An 18,634-nucleotide genomic window follows, 5' to 3' on the forward strand; every position below is an offset into this window, starting at 1 on the left:
ATAGCCGACCTCTCTCACACACACACACGCATGCACACAGTCCACCTCTCTCACACACATGCATGCACACACCTCACTTCTGTCTGACACGCACACACACGTACACAGCCCACCTCTCTCACACAGACACACACACATACACACACCCTACCTCTCACACACACACTCACTTCTCTCTGACACACAGACACATACACACACACACAGCCCACCTCTGTCTCACACACACAGGCACACACTCACACACACAACTCACTTCTCTCTGCCACACAGACACAAACACACTCACGCACACACCTCACTTCTCTGTGACACACACAGAGCCCCCATCCGCTGAAGGAACCCCCACACGCGGTGCCCAGGTCTTTAGAAAGAAAAAGTCTCCTGGGGAGGAACACACGGTCCCCAGCGCCCCCTCCGGACCCCGACAGCGGCCAGTGGCGGCAGGGTGCAGGGAGGAGGGAAGAGCCTCCGGAGACTCCACCTCGGGCCGGGTTCCTGCTGTGGAATCCCGACCTGGCGGACGGGCGCGGCTTCCGGGGCCGCGGGCCCGTCCCCGCTGACCCCCAGGTTAGGCTCCCATGGCCTCTCAGTCCCAGGCTGAGGACCCCCACAACCCCTACACGGCGCCCCTCCTCATGAACCCCGGCCCCCTTCCGGGCAGGCCCGCGCTGCCCGTGCTGCAGGCGCTCCGACTCAGGCCCCATCGTGGGGTATGAGGGGGACGGGGTCCCTGCAGGCCGGGAGACGCAGCGAGGAGGCGCAGGCGGCCCGGAGCTCGGAGCTCGTCTCAGGCACCCCTTCTCGAGCCAGGGTCCGGGAGCGCGGGCAGCTGGAGGGCCCGGGGCGGGGCGGGGCGGGGCCGGGCGTGTCGGGGGCGGGACCAAGCATCGAGGGGCGGGACCAAGCATCGAGGGGCGGGGCCGGGCGTGCCGGGGGCGGGGCCGGCGGCGCTGTCCGGTGCTGAAGCCACGGCAGCGCCGGGAGCGCGGGGAGGAGCGGCCGCCATGGACTGAGTGCCGCCGACATGGGGCCGCCGCTCGCGCTCCTGCTGCTGCTGCTGCTGCCGCGCGCCCCGCCCGTCGCCCCCGCGCCCGCGCCCGCGCACGCGCCCCGCACCCGGCCGCTCCCGGGGCTGCTCGGTGAGTGGGGTCGGGGTCGGGGTCGCGGTGGGGGAGGGGCGCCGTGTGGCTGAGGGGAGCGGGGAAGGGGCGCCTGACTGGGCGCGGGCGCGCTTCTGGGGGGAGGGGTGGGGAGGGCTGGGGAAGAGGTGTGGGGGCGGGCGGGTGTGGGGGCGGGGGAGCGCCCAGCGAGCGGCGCGGGGTCGCGGGCGCAGCGGCGGGCGCGCGCTCTGCGGGGGCGCCCCCGCGTGTCCGCGCCGCGTGTCCCCCCCCCCGCGCGGCCTCCCCCGCGCCTCGCGGTCGCGCGGGCGTCCCCCCGAGGGGAGTGGGGGGCAGCGGGGCGCGGGGAGGGCCAGGCCGCCGCCTCGCGGCCTGCGACGCGCGCCCGCCTTGCTGTTGAGGAGGGTCGGTAGAGGAGGGTCGGTTGAGGAGGGTCAGCTGAGGTGGGTCCGCGGGCGCCGGCCCTGGGCCCCTGAGGTGAGAGGAGCGCTTGTCGCGGGGCTGCGGGCAGAGCCGGCCCGGGCCTCGCCCCGCCGCCCCCCGGGCGCCGCCGTCCCAGAGACCGGGGACGGCCGACACAGGTGGGCACGGCCGCCGCAGGTCCCGGGCCCCCAGCGCCGCCCTGGCTTTTCTGGCGCACACGCAGCCCCGGCCTGCGGACAGCGAGCACGGGGAAGGCCAGCGCCACCCGGGAAGAGGTCCTCGCCCGCCCGGGGAGGTCCTGAGGGGAACAACGCGTCTGGTCCTCGCACCTGGCGTCCCCGTCGTCCAGCCACTTCCCCCGGAGCCACCGCGCGCCCAGGTGAGCCTGCCCCGCTGAGCCCCGCCCGGCAGGCTCGGCCCCCCCGCCCCCACTCTGCCTTGACCTCCAGGACCTTGCCTCAGAGCAGCCACAGAGGCCTGGCTGTGTGCTGGTCAGCCTTAGCTGGGCTGTGCTCCTTCCTTCATCTGGCCGGAACTGGCATGTCACCTCCTGTGAGAGCTGTTTGCTCAGCTCTCCCGACGCCGCCCTCCACACACACAGGATCAGGGAGAACCAGGGTCAGCTGACACTGGACACTCGGTGTTCCAGGGAGGGCAGTTTCCATGGGATGAAGGCGAGGTTGGTCCTCGAGTATTCTGTTTCCATTGTAACTGCCCATTCATCGCAAGCTGAAAATCTCTACCACTTTCAGAAATGGTAGAGAAAGGAGGAAGGAGGGGGTGGCTCAGGGAGCGAGCAAAGGAAAACCCAAAGGCAGACATAAGTGAACAGAAGAGAATCGCTAAGCTGCCTGGGACAGCACGGCCCGACACAGCAGTGGTGTTCTGGCTACCAGCAAAGTTGACTTGTATCGTTAAGGAGAGCCTTATTCCCCCTCTGTTTTTGATGTGCTTCTAGGGAGCCTCCTGAATGCAGTCTTGGTGTGGGTCAACCTTAGGGGCCCAGACCTTTTTGAACTGTCTCAGGGACTCAAGCTGATCGGTGTAGCCTGCTGGATCCCGGAATGATTGGACATTACCATGGCGGGGTGCACGGATAGCCAGATGGAAGTGTCGTCTCCCTACTGGGGGACCCAGCCTGGGGCTGCATGTGGCCACGCCTACCCACATACACTCGCAACGTCCTGTGCACTCAGCCTTCTATCCCTGCGCCATCCTCACCCAGGGGATGCTGCTGTGTCCTCAAGGCTCACATGCACAGTCTGCAGATGGTGCAGGGGGGCCATGGTCACCCATGAAGGGCACATGCTGCCATGTTTCTCTTTCTCAACTGTCTGGATCTTGTAAATAATGGTCACAGCAACTGCAGTGTTCCAAATAACGACAGACAAGGAAAGATGTACCCAGAGACCATAGATCTGGTCCCAGCCATGTCACTTATGCCTATTTATTTATTTAACTGTTAACACTCAACTTCAGGTTAAGGTCTATAGAACACATGGTTCAAGACGATACACATTTTGCCTCCTCAGTTGAGTCCTAGAGTTGCAGGTTAGAATCAGGGGTCAAATGTCACCAAGACCCGAGGCCAGCTTTTTCTGCAGAGGATGCCTTGCCTTGAATTAGGGGACAGTGAAGGAGCTCTTGTTGAAACCCTGGATTGACAAAACTACCGCGTCCGAGTGTATGTTCACTGCTCTGAGCCACGTGCCACAGTCCACAGCAACTGTTGGCAGCATCTCAGTGACCGTGGACATCTCACCGCTCCCTTTCCTCAAGGGCGCCCTCTCCCCCTTAATGATGTTAGCCTCCTGACCTTCAGCACCTATTCTGCCCATGTCTTTCTGGTGCAGAAGGCTCCCTTATGGCAGACGGTGGCCTGTTATTTATGACACGGTGATGAGAGGTGCGTGGGGCAGGAATAAGGCACCCTTCTCAAGGACCCGACTCAGCTCTGCTTGTGGCCAGAACACCATTGCTGTCAGGTAGTGCTGTCCTGGGCAGCTTAGCGATTCTCTTCTGTCTTTGGGTTTTCTTTCTTCCTCGCTCTGCCCTTCTCTGTGATTTTAGGACATCCTTTTGTTCGGGTGCTCAGTACTTTTTCCATTATGCTGCTGTGAACTTGAGCCTTTTGTCTTTAAGTCATTCTTCAGTTATAGGGAGGCTAGTCTGTGAACCTGCTCTGGCAGCCCCCACATTTAAGGCAGTCATACATATTAAAGATCTTCCTTTTTTGCTAAAGAAACACGCATTTCATTTGCTAAAGGACAGAATCCACCTTTTGTGCAAATTCAGCTTGGAGAATCCCAAGTCAGACCTACCTGGCTTTGAAGATGGGCGCCTGTTTCTTTTTCTCCTTTGTTTTTGCCTCTCGATTTGCCCACATGTATTTTTCATTCACCAGTGAGCCCACACAGGACTGAGGAGAGCGCTGCCAGGAGCAGTCGGCGTGCTTTGTCACCTAGATGGCATGATGTTTATTTTTAAATCAAAGTATTCTTCCTGCCACAAGAGCACAATCCATCCTTGCTTCTTGGGGTCCGGAGCTGTTGGTTTTGCCTCTTGTATGGTGGTGAGCAGCCTGCCCCTCCCCCGAGCGAGAGCCCCGCTGCCTGCTGCCTTCTCTCCAGCTGTGAGCCTTTTCTCTGCCGGTGGTTTCCTCCTCCTCCTGCTCTGGCCCTGCAGCCCCAGGTGCTGATTGGTGTCCCAGTGCGGCGGGACTGGGGCACAAGGAGAACCCCAGGCTTCCGGGAGAGAGAGGTACCGACAGTGGGCGCCCCCACAGGTGCAGGGGCTTTGGGTTGGGTGGTGGTGTGGCTGTCTCCCGTGTCCAGAGATGGCAGTTAAATGTATCAGGCTCAGGAGGAATGTGCAGGGAATGAACGCGGTTCTCAGATGGCTTCCTCTCTGTGCGAAGCTCAGCTGTGCATCTCGGCGTCTTGCATCTCTCCTTTTAAACGCTCATCTGGTTTCGCACCTGGTTACCAAGATCATCAGCTGTGTGTGTTCCGGGGAGGTGCGGGGGTGTGCTCAATTTGTCATAGTCCTCTTTCTCTTTTCCTCGGTGGTGGTGCTGGTCCCCACTGACAATTTCTGAATGCCGTGAAATGTGCAGGCTTAGCTGGAGCCCTGGCTTCCCCTGAAGAAGGGCAGCAGGGTGTCTACAGCTCAGGCAGGGTGCAGCCCCAGGCTCATTGTCCTGGAGCACGTGGTTTGATGAGTTCTGTGGCAATCATTGGTTCTTTTACATGATAATAATTTCTACATTCTGAGTTTATTTTGTTCTATGTTTTACATGTAGTACTACCTAACTTGCAAATGCAGTTATTCACCCCTTTCCTTAGGATTTTTGGAAGTTAGGAATATGGAGTGAGGTGGTGAAGTATGAAGAAATGGGGTCAGCTGAGCTGTTATTACACACGGTCTTATTAAGAAGGGTTTCCATTGCCACAACCTCTTTGAGCAATACCTTAGAATTTCAAGATTTTTAAATGAAAACATGTTTGTAATTGAATGGGACCCAAACTGAAAAGAACCCTCAGGCTTTGGGTGGCAGATATTTAAGATATGCCTGTGTATATGCAAATATTGCTAGTTGAAGGATGTTTTATGGGTGGAGAGGCGGAAAAAAGCTTAAGGAGTGGGCGAGGCTTTCATCTAGATGTGTGTCGGTAGATGCAGGCCTGGCGAGGCTCAGCTAGCTAGAACCTATCTTATCTCTTCTGACTAGATGTTCTGTTTCCTGAGAAAGCAAACAGTTGAATTCATGGCAGATAACCCTCTGTGCCATATAACAGCACCTGGCAGCTGTTTTCACATTAGTCTAAATTGACCTTCATAAATGTAGACCCAGCTGGAATTATTTTTCACATCTTGGTTGATAGGAGGCCAGAAAACCGGAGAAACAGAAAACAGTCAATGCTCTTTGCAGCTGGCTGGAAACAGAGCTTGTAGGAGGACGAGGAAATTTTCTCTTTTAACTCCTGCCTTCTCTAACAGCTTGGCCACAACCACTGTTTAAGTATCTAGGGCAGGAAGTGAAAAGAGGTGCGGTTCTCCTGGAAACATTTATGTTCACATATTAAGTAACATTTTTGTTTGTTAGTCAGCTTCCAAGCTGATAAGTGAGTGACTCCCACATTAGTCTAAGAAACTGGACGTTGGACTTGGAAGTGCTGACGTGTGAAACATCAGGGTCCATCTGTCTTTAAAATGGCCTTCATGTGAGGTGTGAAGAAAGGAGGAGAGCGTTGAGGGTTTTCAGAGATCGCTTGGTGTTGACTCTCCTGTGTGGGGGTGGATAAGGGAGCGTTTGGTTCACTTATTTTGCCAGAGTATCGGCTGTAATTCAGAAAACGCAAGGACGTGCCCTCTTAACCTCATGTGACTAGTAATGGTTCCCGTGAGGGCAGTTCAAGAGTGTGATGGGCTGGAGGAAATGAGCTAATAGTTATAAAACAGATTGGGGTGATTTCTCTCTTTATTCAATTAAAAATGATCACACATGAAATCAAGTTTCTCTTTTGGTGTGTGTTCTGTGTACAGACTCCAGTGACAGGTGGCAGGACAGTCCTGTAACCCCAGCTCTGCCCCACTCGTTCCCCCAGCAGCCCCTGAGTGCCCTGTATGTGCCTACGTGCTGGCCCCAGAAGAGCCCTGGTGGACGCATGTTTCTGTCTGCGTTCCACAGGTGGGAAGCCTGAGGCCCAGAGCGGCTGAGGAGCACGCTGTGGGACGCCCGCTGCTGGGGCTGGGTCCTGGGCTCTGGCCTCCTCCAGCGGCTGACCCAGGATGGGGCGGCACCAGCCCCGAGTGTGCAGGTCCTGGCAGATGATCTGTATGCCCTCAGAGCCTGCCCCTCCAGTTCCCAAGAACAGGACGTCTGTAGGAGGGCGGTGATGTTCCAAACTGGGGTTTGTTCTGGCTGTCAGATTCAAGTCTCTAGTTGGCCTTTCAGAGGGAATTTTGATGTTTAGAAACGGACGACTTGTTTTTGGACACCTAGCCTTCCCAAGATGGCAGGAGTGCAGTGCCACCATAGCATTCACAGATTCCTGTGTTCATGCCCTCTGCTCAGATGCCTCTCTGCTTCCATCAGATTTTTTGAATGTAGCAATACAAACACCAAAGAAGCTAGCTTTCACTTCAGACTCGTCATAGCAAATAGTCTAGTTCAGAGTAAGGGAGGAAGGAAGGGTTACTTTCATAGGAAAAGGTAGAGTGGTTCCATCTAGCTTGACATTTATTTATTTATTTATTTTTTTAGCTTGACATTTAGAGTAACAGACAGGTAAGGGAGGGTGCCTTCTGATCATTCCTTATTCTTGCCTGAGGAGGTGAAAGAATGAAGCTTTCCTTGTGTGATGTGGGCAGTCTTTGTCCCAGGTGATTCTCAAAGCCCATTTTGCAGTCTCCTAATGTACAGTACAAAGGATGTGTTTGGAAGTTTGTTTGGGGGAAGGAATTTTCAGAAGAAAAACTGACCTGGTTTCCAAAGGGGAAAGGACTTTACATTAATGGCGCAAGTCAATTCTGACTCCAACAGTGAAATATAGTCAACTCATAAATGGACGGAGCAGCCCCTGAAGTTGGCCCTGGGAGGTTGATGCCTTTTCCATCTGGGGCTGTGGCTTTAATCCAGCTCAGAGCAGTAATTAACCTGAGGTGCGGCTGGAAGCCAGTTCAGTGATGTGTATGTTCTCTGAAGTAGCTGGTATTTTAGTGGCACCAGCTGAAGCAGACCGGTGAGAGGAAGCACAGTCTCTCCGTGGCAGGTGGGAATGGGGACGTGGGTGAAGAAGCAGCCTGAGCCGTGGTCCACCCGCCTTCCCGCCTCGAACCGTCTTCCATCCCGGAAAGGCACATTTGCTTTGTCAGTACTTCGGGTCTTCTTGAATCTCCTTTTCTGGTTTTGCCTGAAAATAGGCCAAGGTTCAGATCACCATACTTGCATCTGAGTTAAGTGCTGTCTGAACAAAACATGAGGAAGTACCAGGGTCAGTTCTGGGCGACCGGGGCCCACCCTTGTGACTGAGCGCACCCCCCGCCCTCCCCGCCCCTGCCTGGTAGCTGCCTCCCCGGGGTGTTCTGGTCCTTGATCCAGGACACGGTCAGCGTGGGGACCAGAGAGGATTCTAACAGCTTCCAAACACGTGTGGGGGCTGAGTGCATATGGGTCCAGGACACAGATCACGTGAGAAAGCTCATCATTTCGGGGTGGGGTGGGCATGTGGATAGACTAAGAAGCTGCCTCGTCTTTCTGTCTGCACTCACAGTGAGAGTCAGGAAAAATGGAGGGCTTCACCTGAATCTCTCTGAATTTATACCACGAGCAAAATGCCAGTTTGGGTGTGTGTGTGAGAGAATCTTACGAGACAGTGGGAGAACTCTTGACAATGGCAGTCCTAGTTGTAACCCTACTTGTTTTTAGAAGCTGTAGTTCTCTCCAGCTTGGTGGCCTGGCACAGTGGAATACTGTTATTATTGAAAACAGTGTTACTTTGCTGAGTCCAAGTCTCAGCTGAATTGACTACTGAGGTTTTTTTTTTTAAAAATTAACATTTAAAATAGTAATATCAGAAATTCCCTGGTGGTCCAGTGGTTAGGATTCTGTACATTTGTTTCTAAGGGCCTGGGTTTGATCCCTGGTTGGGGAACTAAGATCCCACAAGCCACGTGGTACAGGCAAAAAAAAAAAAAAAGGTCAATATTATTTATGTTTTCTAATAAACATATTTAAAAAACTGTCACTAGTTCAACTAAGTAGAATGCAGGCCCGATTGTGTTGTAACAGTGAGAACAAGCAGTGGTGATAACACGTCTGTAGCTTATGCCATCCCTCAAAAGAGCATAAGGCCCCTGAGTAAAAGAAAGAGGGCTTAGATAATAGTCATACAGATTTTACACATTTGAGTGTAAAGTGTACTAAAAAGAGGTAGTACATTCCTTTTTCAAATGGTCAACACTTTCTTTTAAATGATATTTAACTATTTGACTGACATTTGACAAATTCAAAAATCAGAGCACCTTTGAGGGTATATTTGACATGTCTAGTTTGCACTGTTTCAAAAACACTCAAAGTGTCTATATTTTGGTCTTATCTCCAAAGTGTAAACAGTATTTGATGATAGAGACCAAAGCCCTCGCATGTCTTGTGGAAGCACTGGAGGGGTCACACCAGCACTTGGCACCCACGCAGGGCTCCCGAGGCCACTGCTGTCCGCACCGCTCGCCTGGGCAGGTGTGAGGATGCCCCCATCCCGCTGGTGAAGATGGCCGTGACGGGGGGAGCAGGGTGCGGAGGCTCCCTGCCCCCAGGTCTGAGGACCACAGCATCTCTCTGCGGGACCTGGGCTCAGACCTTGATTTCCAACCGAGGGTGTGTGGGTCAGGTGCCAGGCCCACTCTGGGTCCGCTGGGCACTGCAGTCTGTCCCTCGGGCGTGTCTTTGTGGCTGCAGGAGGGAGCTAATGAGCCTGGCCGGTTGCCTGCCCCTTACCTACAGTTTGAGGGGTGATTCGTGCCCTGTGTTGGCAGGCCTGCCCCCACCCTAGGCTCTGGGTTCCTGCTGGGAGCCCCGCTGGGCTCTGGTTGGTGCCCCTTCCCTGTGGCGCACACCCCGAGTTCACCCCTCCTTCCCCGCAGCCTTCCTTGTGGAGAAGGGCTTCAGGCAGAGTGCGGGTGGGAGGGAGAGACGGCAGCGTCAGAAGCCAAGGCACCCATTCCTCGCAGCGCCAGAGGTGGGCTGGATGCCTCTCTGGCAGGGTGGCCTGGTGCCTGGCTGTGCACGGTCTGTCTCCCTGGAAGTGGCCGCGGCAGGCTGGGGTCTCCCATTGGCTTGTGTCTTGTTTGGGGCGAGCACTCCAAAGGGTGCATCAGGGGCAGGTGCTGAAACCCCAGAGGTTGCTCTCCTACATGAGTTTGTCATTGCTGGGAGTTTAAGCAGAAGGAAGTATTTGACAATTTGAGTAAAGAAACCTTCTTTAAATGAAAAGAATATTTTTCAGAATAAAGATTAGATTCTCAGTCTGTTAAGAAGCAGTATCACTTACTTCCTGATATCTGTGATCATTTCTAATGGTTCTGTATTCCTAACATATCATAATGAACTTAAACTTTAATTTACCCTCATCATAGAGAATACTGGTGCATACACACAGATCTATAACCAGGCCATGCAGAGGATATTGCCAGTGTGCTGAAAACCATCGTGCGAAATTCATCAGACAACTACGTGTCTAGAGGAACAAACTGGTGGGGTATCAAAGGAGCAGCCTGGGAAGGGAGGCTCTATTAGTAAAGAATGCTGCACGTGGGTATGGGGTAAAGAGCGTCAGTGCGTCAGAGCTCAGCGGTGAGCTAGGTTCTGCTTAGTTACATCTGTTCTATCTGAGGAGAAGCAGTTCTCAAAGAGTATCTTGATTTAGCACTATCCTGAGAAGATAAAAACGCGCAATCTGTTAAAGGCAGAAACTTGGATATTCATATACATATGCCTGCTCTTCTTCGCTTGTGTTCAGACATGCGTTTATTCACTGGGCTGCCTTGGGTCAGCCGTGGGCCCCCACTGCAGCAGGCCGGGTCCTCTGTTGCAGCGCGGATGCTCACTGCGCCTCCAGGCCCAGAGTTGCAGCATGTGGGCTTGTTAGTTGCTCCACACCACGGGGATCCCAGTTCCCGGACCAGGGATCGAACCCACGTCCCCTGCATTGCAAGGTGGATTCTTAACCACAGGACCACCAGGGAAATCCTTCTGAAGATTCTGAGGGAGAGAAATACAGATGTGAAACTAATTTTAGTGTTCCAGGAGACTACATTATTGACATATTAGTAAGTTAACTAAGAAGTCAGTTGGTGATGTTAAAAAGTGATATATTTGATCTGAATTGATACTGTTGAAGGATATGTTGCATTTGTTTAATGATTAAATGTTTTGCTTAGGAACTCTGAAAGAACATCAGATATCCACAGTATATTTAAAGTCAAACACTAGGAAAAAAGAGTGATCCAGATTGTTAGAGGAGATCTTACAGGAAATAAGATGTTTCACAATGATTGTAGGAGATTGAATGTTTCAGTTCAGTCAGTTCAGTTCAGTCGCTCAGTCGTGTCCAACTCTTTGCAGCCCCATGAATCACAGCATGCCAGGCCTCCCTGTCCATCACCAACTCCTGGAGTTCACTCAGACTCACGTCCATTGAGTCAGTGATGCCATCCAGCCATCCCATCCTCTGTCATTCCCTTCTCCTCCTGCCCCCAATCCCTCCCAGTATCAGAGTCAACTCTTCGTATGAGGTGGCCAAAGTATCGGAATTCAGCTTTAGCATCAGTCCTTCCAAAGAAATCCCAAGGCTGATCTCCTTCAGAATGGACTGGTTGGACCTCCTTGCAGTCCAAGGGACTCTGAAGAGTCTTCTCCAACACCACAGTTCAAAAGCATCAATTCTTCGGTGCTCAGCCTTCTTCACAGTCCAACTCTCACATCCATACATGACCACTGGAAAAACCATAGCCTTGAGTAGACGGACCTTTGTTGGCAAAGTAATGTCTCTGCTTTTCAATATGCTATCTAGGTTGACCATAACTTTTCTTACAAGGAGTAAGTGTCTTTTAATTTCATGGCTGCAGTCACCATCTGTAGTGATTTTGGAGCCCAAAAAAATAAGGTCTGACACTGTTTCCACTGTTTCCCCATCTATTTGCCATGAAGTGATGGGACCAGATGCCATGATCTTTGTTTTCTGAATGTTGAGCTTTAAGCCAACTTTTTCACTCTCCACTTTCACTTTCATCAAGAGGATTGAATGGTTACTAACTCCCAAATCAAAGCCTTAACTTGAACGTTTCTATGTGGGTGTGGGTATGTGTGTTTCAAGTGCTGTAATAGTTCCTCCAGGATATCGTAAGATGCCTCTTTGCTGTGTAAAATAAATGAATGATGGAGGAAGAGTATGTTCTCTGCAGACGAGATAGAGGCTTGCTTTAAGTGCCCCCTTGAGAAAGAGGTGTTGAGCTCCTTTACCAGCCCAGTGGTCCTCCACTGGGGTCTCGGCTGCCGTGGGGACATTTCCGGTTGTCTCAGCTTGGGTGGGAGGTGTGCTGCTAGGGTCTCCAGAGAAGGGGTTGGGATGTTGGACAGCCTACAGTGCACTGGGTGCCCCCACCTCAGAGGACTGGCCAGACCCCCTGAGGAGCCCTGCTGCAGGTGGGGCTTGGGAGGAGCTGCTGGCTGTGTGCTCACATGCGGGGGGAGAGGTGGGCTGATAGGGTGGCAGGACAGCTGTAACAGAAAGAAGCTTGCCTTCTCCCCACGACCCTCCGGTTCTGGTGGGGTGACCACGGACCACCCTCGAATCTGAACTGTAACTGTTCTGCGAGAAACCTCACCTCGTGGACATGGCCTGCGCCACGTGTGTGTGCACGCATCAGTGTACATATGTGTGTCCACAGATTTGCAAATCACATATGCTTTACTGAACTAATGCTTATTATAAAACTAAACACAAATTTAGAAAGAATGAGATAACGTTGTTGTTGTTCAGTCACTAAGCTGTGTCCAACTCTTTGTGACTGTATGGACTGCAGCACGTCCGGCTTCCCTGTCCATCACCATATCCTGGAGCTTGCTCAAACTCACGTCCATTGACTCGGTGATGCCATCCAACCATCTCATCCTCTGTCATCGTCATCTCCTCCTGCCTTCTATCTTCCCCAGCATCAGGGTCTTTTCTAATGAGTCAACTCTTTGCATCAACTGGCCAAAGTACTGGAGCTTCAGCTTCGGCATCAGTCCTTCCAATGAATATTCAGAGTTGATTTCCTTTAGAATTGACTGGTTTGATCTCCTTGCAGTCTAAGGGACTCTCAAGAGTCTTCGCCAACACCACAGTTCAACAATATTAGTTTTCTGGCACTCGGCCTTCTTAATGGTCCAACTCTCACATCCGTACATGAGTACTGGAAAAACCATAGATTTGACTATATTAACCTTTGTTGTCAAAGTGACGTCTCTGATTTTTAATATGCTATCTAGGCTTGTCATAACTTTTCTTCTAGGGAGCAAGCATCTTTTAATTTAATGGCTGCAGTCACCATCTGAAGTGATTTTGGAGTCCAAGTAAAAAAGTCTGTCACTGTTCCCATTGTTTCCCCATCTATTTGCCATGAAGTGATGGGACCAGATGCCATGATCTTAGTTTTTTGAATGTTGAGTTTTGAGCCAGTTTTTTCACTCTCCTCTTTAACCTTCTTCAAAAGGTTCCTCTTCACTTTCTGCCATAAGGGTGGTGTCATCTGCATATCTGAAGTTATTGATATTTCTCCTGGTGATCTTGATTCCCGCTTGTTCTTCATGCAGCCTGACATTTCACGTGATGTACTCTGTATATAAGTTAAATAAGCAGGGTAACAACATACAGGCTTGATGTACTCCTTTCCCAATTTGAACCAGTTCATTGTTCCATGTCTAGTTCTAACTTTTGCTTCTTGACCTAGATACAGGTTTCTCAGGAGGCAGGTAAGGTGGTCTGGTATTCCTTTATCTTTAAGAATTTCCCCCAGTAGTTTGTGATCCACACAGTCAAAGGCTTTAGCATACTCAATGAAGCAGAAGTAGATGTTTTTCTGGAACTCTCTTGCTTTTTCTATGATCTAGTGGATGTTGGCAATTTGATCTCTGGTTCCTTTGCCTTTTCTAAATCTACCTTGAACATCTGGAAGTTCTCGGTTCATGTACTGTTGAAGCCTGGCTTGGAGAATTTTGAGCATTACTTTACTAGCATGTGAGATGAGTACAATTGTACAGTAGTTTGAACATCCTTTGACATTGCCTTTCTTTGGGATTGGAATGAAAACTGACCTTTTCCAGTCCTGTGGCCACTGCTGAGTTTTTCAAATTTGCTGGCATATTGAGTGTAGCACTTTCACAGCATCGTCTTTTAGGATTTGAAATAGCTCAGCTGAAATTCCATCACCTCCACTAGCTTTGTTTGTAGTGATGCTTCCTAAGGCCCACTTGACTTCGCACTCCAAAATGTCTGGCTCTAGGTGAGTAATCACACCATTGTGCTTATCTGGGTCACTAAGATCTTTTCTATAGAGTTCTTCTGTTTATTCTTGCCACCTCTTCTTAATATCTTCTGCTTCTGTTAGGTCCATACCATTTCTGTCCTTTATTGTGCCCATCTTTGCATGAAATGTTCCCTTGGTATCTCTAATTTTCTTGAAGAGATCTCTAGTCTTTCCCATTCTCTTGTTTTCCTCTATTTCTTTGCATTGATCACTGAGGAAGGCTTTCTTATCTCTCCTTGCTATTCTCTGGAACTCTGCTTTCAGATGGATATATCTTTCCTTTTCTCCTATGCGTTTCGCTTCTCTTCTTTTTTCAGCTCTCTGTAAGGCCTCCTCAGACAACCATTTTTCCTTTTTGCATTTCTTTTCCTTGGAGATAGTTTTGATCACTGCCTCTTGCACAGTGTCATGAATTTCCGTTCATAGTTCTTTGGGCACTCTGTCTATCAAATCTAATCCCTTGAATCTGTCACTTCCACTGTATAATTGTAAGGGATTTGATTTGGGTCATCCCTGAATGGGGTGGTGTCACCCAGCAGTCTTGCTTCCAGCTTGTGGTTTATCCAGCCCAGCACCTCATATGATGTATCGGAATGATGTTCACTGCTTCCCAGGTGGTGGTAGCGGTAAAGAACCCTCTTGCCAATACAGGAGACATAAGAAATGTGGGTTCAGTCCTTGGGTTGGGATGATCCCCTGGAGGAGGGCATTGCAACCAGCTGCAATATTCTTGCCTGGAGAATCCCAAGGCAGAGGAGCCTGGCAGGCTATGGCCCATAGGGTCACGAAGAGTTGGCTATGACTGAAGCAATTTAGCACATACAGCACTCACTGCATATAAGTTAAATAAGCAGGGTGACAATATACGGCCTTGACGTACTCCCTTCCCAATTTTGAACCAGTCCGTTGTTCCATCTTCAGTTCTAACTGTTGCTTCTTGACCTGCATATAGATTTCTCAGGAGGCAAGTAAGGTGGTCTGGTAATTCTATATCTTTAAGATAACATTGCCAATGATTAATTATTGTTTTTGAAAGTAAAAAAACTTTTGTACTCATTAATATTAATATTGTTTCAGATGCTTAGTTTTTATTTATTTTTTTGCTTAGTTTTTAAATGTTTTTTCAATCCCAGTGGTTTCAGGGTATAATTATCTACTGTATCGAGGCATAATATGCAGTTAGAACAATGTCTACTATTAATGATAATATATAGAAATCCATATTTGAAAAATTCTGGAGGATGATTTTTAATCTTGACTGCTTTCTTGTTGGGTCTGATTAAATTGCCATTCCTTTGACCTCGTGTCTGAATAGTTCCCACTAGGACAAGTATCAGCTCATCCCATTTTCTATGTTAGTGTCATCATTAACAGTCTATGATTTCTTTGCAAAAGTCCTTCCAATCTGACTCATTGTGTTTAGTTACAGTTGGTTGTAACCCGCGTCACGGGGCACGCGTGGGCGACGGCACATCGAGAGGACCGGTGCAGGTGGAGGGAGGTCTACCCTCGCACCTCCTTCACCAGGACTCAGGGCCTATTTGCCACAGACTGGTAAGGCTGCAGAGTGAGCCCTGAGTTGGAGTAATGCTGAGTGGACAGAGGAGCCTGGCAGGCTACAGTCCATGGGCTTGGAAAGAGTTGGATATGACTTAGCAACTAAACTAAACAGTATATACACTCAGTTGTTTTTGCTGATAAATGGATGAGCCAAATGTAGACTCACAGGTGGAAGATTCCCTGGTCCAGTTTCATCAATTTTTGTTAGTGTTAGTCTCTCAGTTGTGTCTGACTCTTTGCAACCCCATGGGCCTGCCAGGCTCCTTTGTCCATGAGATTCTTTAGACAGGAATACTGGGGTGGCTTGCCATGCCCTCCTCCAGGGTATCTTCCCAACCTGGGGATTGAACCCAGGTCTCCCTTATTGCAGGCAGATTCTTTACTGTCTGAATCACCAGGGAAGCCCAGTTTATAACTTCTAAGTGAGGAGATTGAGACATGAGGACGTGGTGATCACAAAGCCTCCCAGACTGACCCAGAGAGACACTGAGGAGAGATACAGGGGTCCTCTTGGTCTGAAAGTCTCCAAGGAAGTTAATAAACATGGCCATGAAGTGTGGGCGGGCCTTGCTCAAGTTGAGTCCGGATGCGGGCCCAGTTATTCTTCCAGAATCCTTCCAGTTATTCTGGATTTGGACTCTTTATTTTCAAAAGTGATAGTAAAGGATTATATTTTCCCACAAATATACATTGTCTTCTTTTGAACATTTCTTGACTATCTGAACATCTCTTCTGGCCTCATCAGCATCCAAAGCTGATGTTTTGTGTGTTTCTAGGAAGCAGAGTCCCTTTCTTGTTCCCTGCCTCGTTTCTCTGGCTTGGTGTAAAATGTCAGTGAATTACAGAGGACTACTGATGATCAGATGATTAATTCCTATCAAGTATTTTTATAAAAGTGGGATGAGGGAAGAGAATATCTGATCTCAATCAGATTTTCTTGCTACTGTTCTTCATGCATCACTGTCTCCTCCAGAACACTTAATAAAATCTAGATTCTTGTTCTAAGAACATTTCAAAATGAGTGAATGGCTCGTCTTTACCTTAGAAAATGTCAGGAAGTGAGATTTACTTATTCACTTGGAATAAAATGTAAGCATTCAGAAAGTATACACTCTTATTTGGACCTTACTCTATTGGCACCTGCCAGTGGGCTGAGTGACCCATATCACGGTCTCATTTTCATTTAGAAACCATTTTTATGTCAGCTTAATCGCTTTCTACTAAATGACAAAATCTAAAGCTATTTCAATGCCAAAGATCCCAGAGGCAGTTCCGTTCCCATTAGTGGTGGACGGAGGCATTTGACTAACCCACTAGAACACGAGAGAGTCTGGACCAGGGTGGCAGATAGAAGAAGAATCAGAGTGAAGAGTTGGAGGGAATTCTAGGAGAAGGTGGATCAGAGCGTCAGCCAGTTCTGGGGAGGGCTCCCCACTTCCCAGGCAGGGCTCCTGGTAGTGTCTCTGAGGTGCTGTTTGGGACCCGAGTGGGTTGTGGATGAGAAGTGGTTCAGGGGAGAGAGGACAGGCCTCGCAGGGTCAGAGACCAGCGTGAGCCGTCTCACCTTCTCCAGATAAGGTGTCGGGGGCTTTGCCTTTGCCTTCAGCCGGAAGCAGGAGCCAGGCTTCTCTGGGGAAGGTGACATCCCCAGAGATTACAGGGGGCTCCAAGTTCACGTCTGTGCCTAGGACACAGACAGCAATCCACCTGTGAATGGCACAGGTTTGAACTGCACAAATCCACTTACGTATCAGTGTTTTTCCATTAATACGTTACACTGCAGTCTGAGGGTTAAATCCATGGATAAAGAACCAGATACAGATATGGGACTGTAGCATCCATGGATCTGGTGTCCATGGTGGGTCCTGGGACTAACCCCATGTATACCAATGGAAAACTGTATGTCTTGAGGAAAATTCAGATATTTATCCTTCGTCAGGTTTCTCTAATATCATTATGAACAAAGTGTCAATTTTCCCTTGAGCTATACAATAGTCATATAATGCGCTGAGCACTTAGTGCCAGGCCCTGTACCAGCACTGGACATGCAAACACGTCAGTGTCCTTGCCCCCCCGACCCTCCCTTGCCTCTGAGAACCTTCCTTGCCTGCAGAACCTTCCCTGCCCTCCAGAACTTTCCATGCCCTCCAGAACTTCCCCTGCCCTCCAGAACTTTCCATGACCTCCAGAACTGTCCTTGCTTTTGAGAACCTTCTAGAACTTTCCATGCCCTCCAGAACTTTCCATGCCCTCCAGAACTCTCCTTGCTTTTGAGAACTTTCCACAACTTTCCATGCCCTCTAGAACTTCTCATGATCTCCAGAACTTTCCATGACCTCCAGAACCTTCCCTGCCCTCCAGAACTTTCCCTGCCCTCTAGAACTTCCCGTGATCTCCAGAACTTTCCTTGCCTTTGAGAACCTTCTAGAACTTTCTATGACCTCCAGAACCTTCTTCCCTGCCCTCCAGAAGTTCACCAGGGCCCCTCTCCTGTGCATTCCTAGTGCTTGTCATACAATGAAATTTTCCCACGTGAGAAGACCTTCCTGTGTAAGTACTGTGTTCTTCCTTCTGTGGATAGTTATTTTGTTGTGCTTCCTAATTCTTGCCAGGAAATCCAGGTAACACTTGTGAAGTTGACTTTTACCTTTTGGGACCCTGAAGGAATAGATGTTTCTCATTAGCTGTGCTGATGAACATAGGCTTTATTAAAAAATAATAGCATGCCAAAAGAAACAAAAATCCCAAACCTTGGAACAGGCAGAATAAAATAAATGAAATATGGCCCCAGTTTGAACTTGGAGACTCAGCAGGCAGAGCTTCAGGTCCAGCTTGAAAACACACTTTCGAAACGCTTCTGTGTGAATGTGATGGCCCTGGGGAAGCAGGCATTTGGGGAGGGAGGCCTTGCCCCCCTACCTCCTCCTCCACAGCCTTGGTTATTTGTTGTTTGGGTCCTTTGGGGCTTGGCGTGGGGTAGCTGCTGGGCTGAGAGAAGAAAGCCCTTCTGTGAACCCCTAATTGATGAGCTGTCCCTAAAAAGATAGAAAGGTCACAGCTGTGCTGTGAATTGTTTCCTTAGGCACGGACCACCATTGGCCTCGATCTGGCGGTTTATGGCGCTCCATGTGTCAGCCCTGAGTGGCTGAGACGGGGCCCACAGTCTGCAGGTGCCTTGCTGGCCGCTCCAGGGCCTGTGAGGGTGCTCTCTGTTTCTCTGCTCTGGGTTCTGTGTGGCTTGTGTTTGGAGTTGACCTTCGGCGGCTTCTCTGGCCTGTGTCCTAAATTAACAACTAGAAGAAACTGGAAGTGAGGTGTTTGTGGAAAGGACGCGAGAGTGAGGAGGAAGGACTCTTGCCTAGATTTACACACTTCGTGCTGCAGGCAGGGGCGTGAGCATGCAGACCGTGTGTGATGCTCGGCCAGTTGTGGCCTTCCAGGCCCATGGCCCAGGCTGTGAG

General features: G+C 50.3%; 1 protein-coding gene across 2 annotated transcripts in view; it reads left to right on the plus strand.

Moving 5' to 3' along the window:
• Window positions 1–914: 914 nt before the first annotated feature.
• The window catches only part of PTPRN2 (protein tyrosine phosphatase receptor type N2), a 607,146-nt gene continuing 589,426 nt past the window's right edge, over window positions 915–18,634 (plus strand). For both annotated transcript variants that reach the window (XM_086394674.1, XM_086394675.1), the window contains exon 1: window positions 915–1,142. In XM_086394674.1, the coding sequence (XP_086250800.1) occupies window positions 1,028–1,142 (115 nt within the window). In that variant the 5' untranslated portion in view covers window positions 915–1,027. The remainder of the gene's footprint in view (window positions 1,143–18,634) is intronic.

Source organism: Bos grunniens, chromosome 4 (genome assembly GCF_055505025.1).
Source record: "Bos grunniens cultivar Pamir isolate PY7600 chromosome 4, Bosgru_T2T1.0, whole genome shotgun sequence".
Lineage (NCBI taxonomy): Eukaryota > Metazoa > Chordata > Mammalia > Artiodactyla > Bovidae > Bos > Bos grunniens.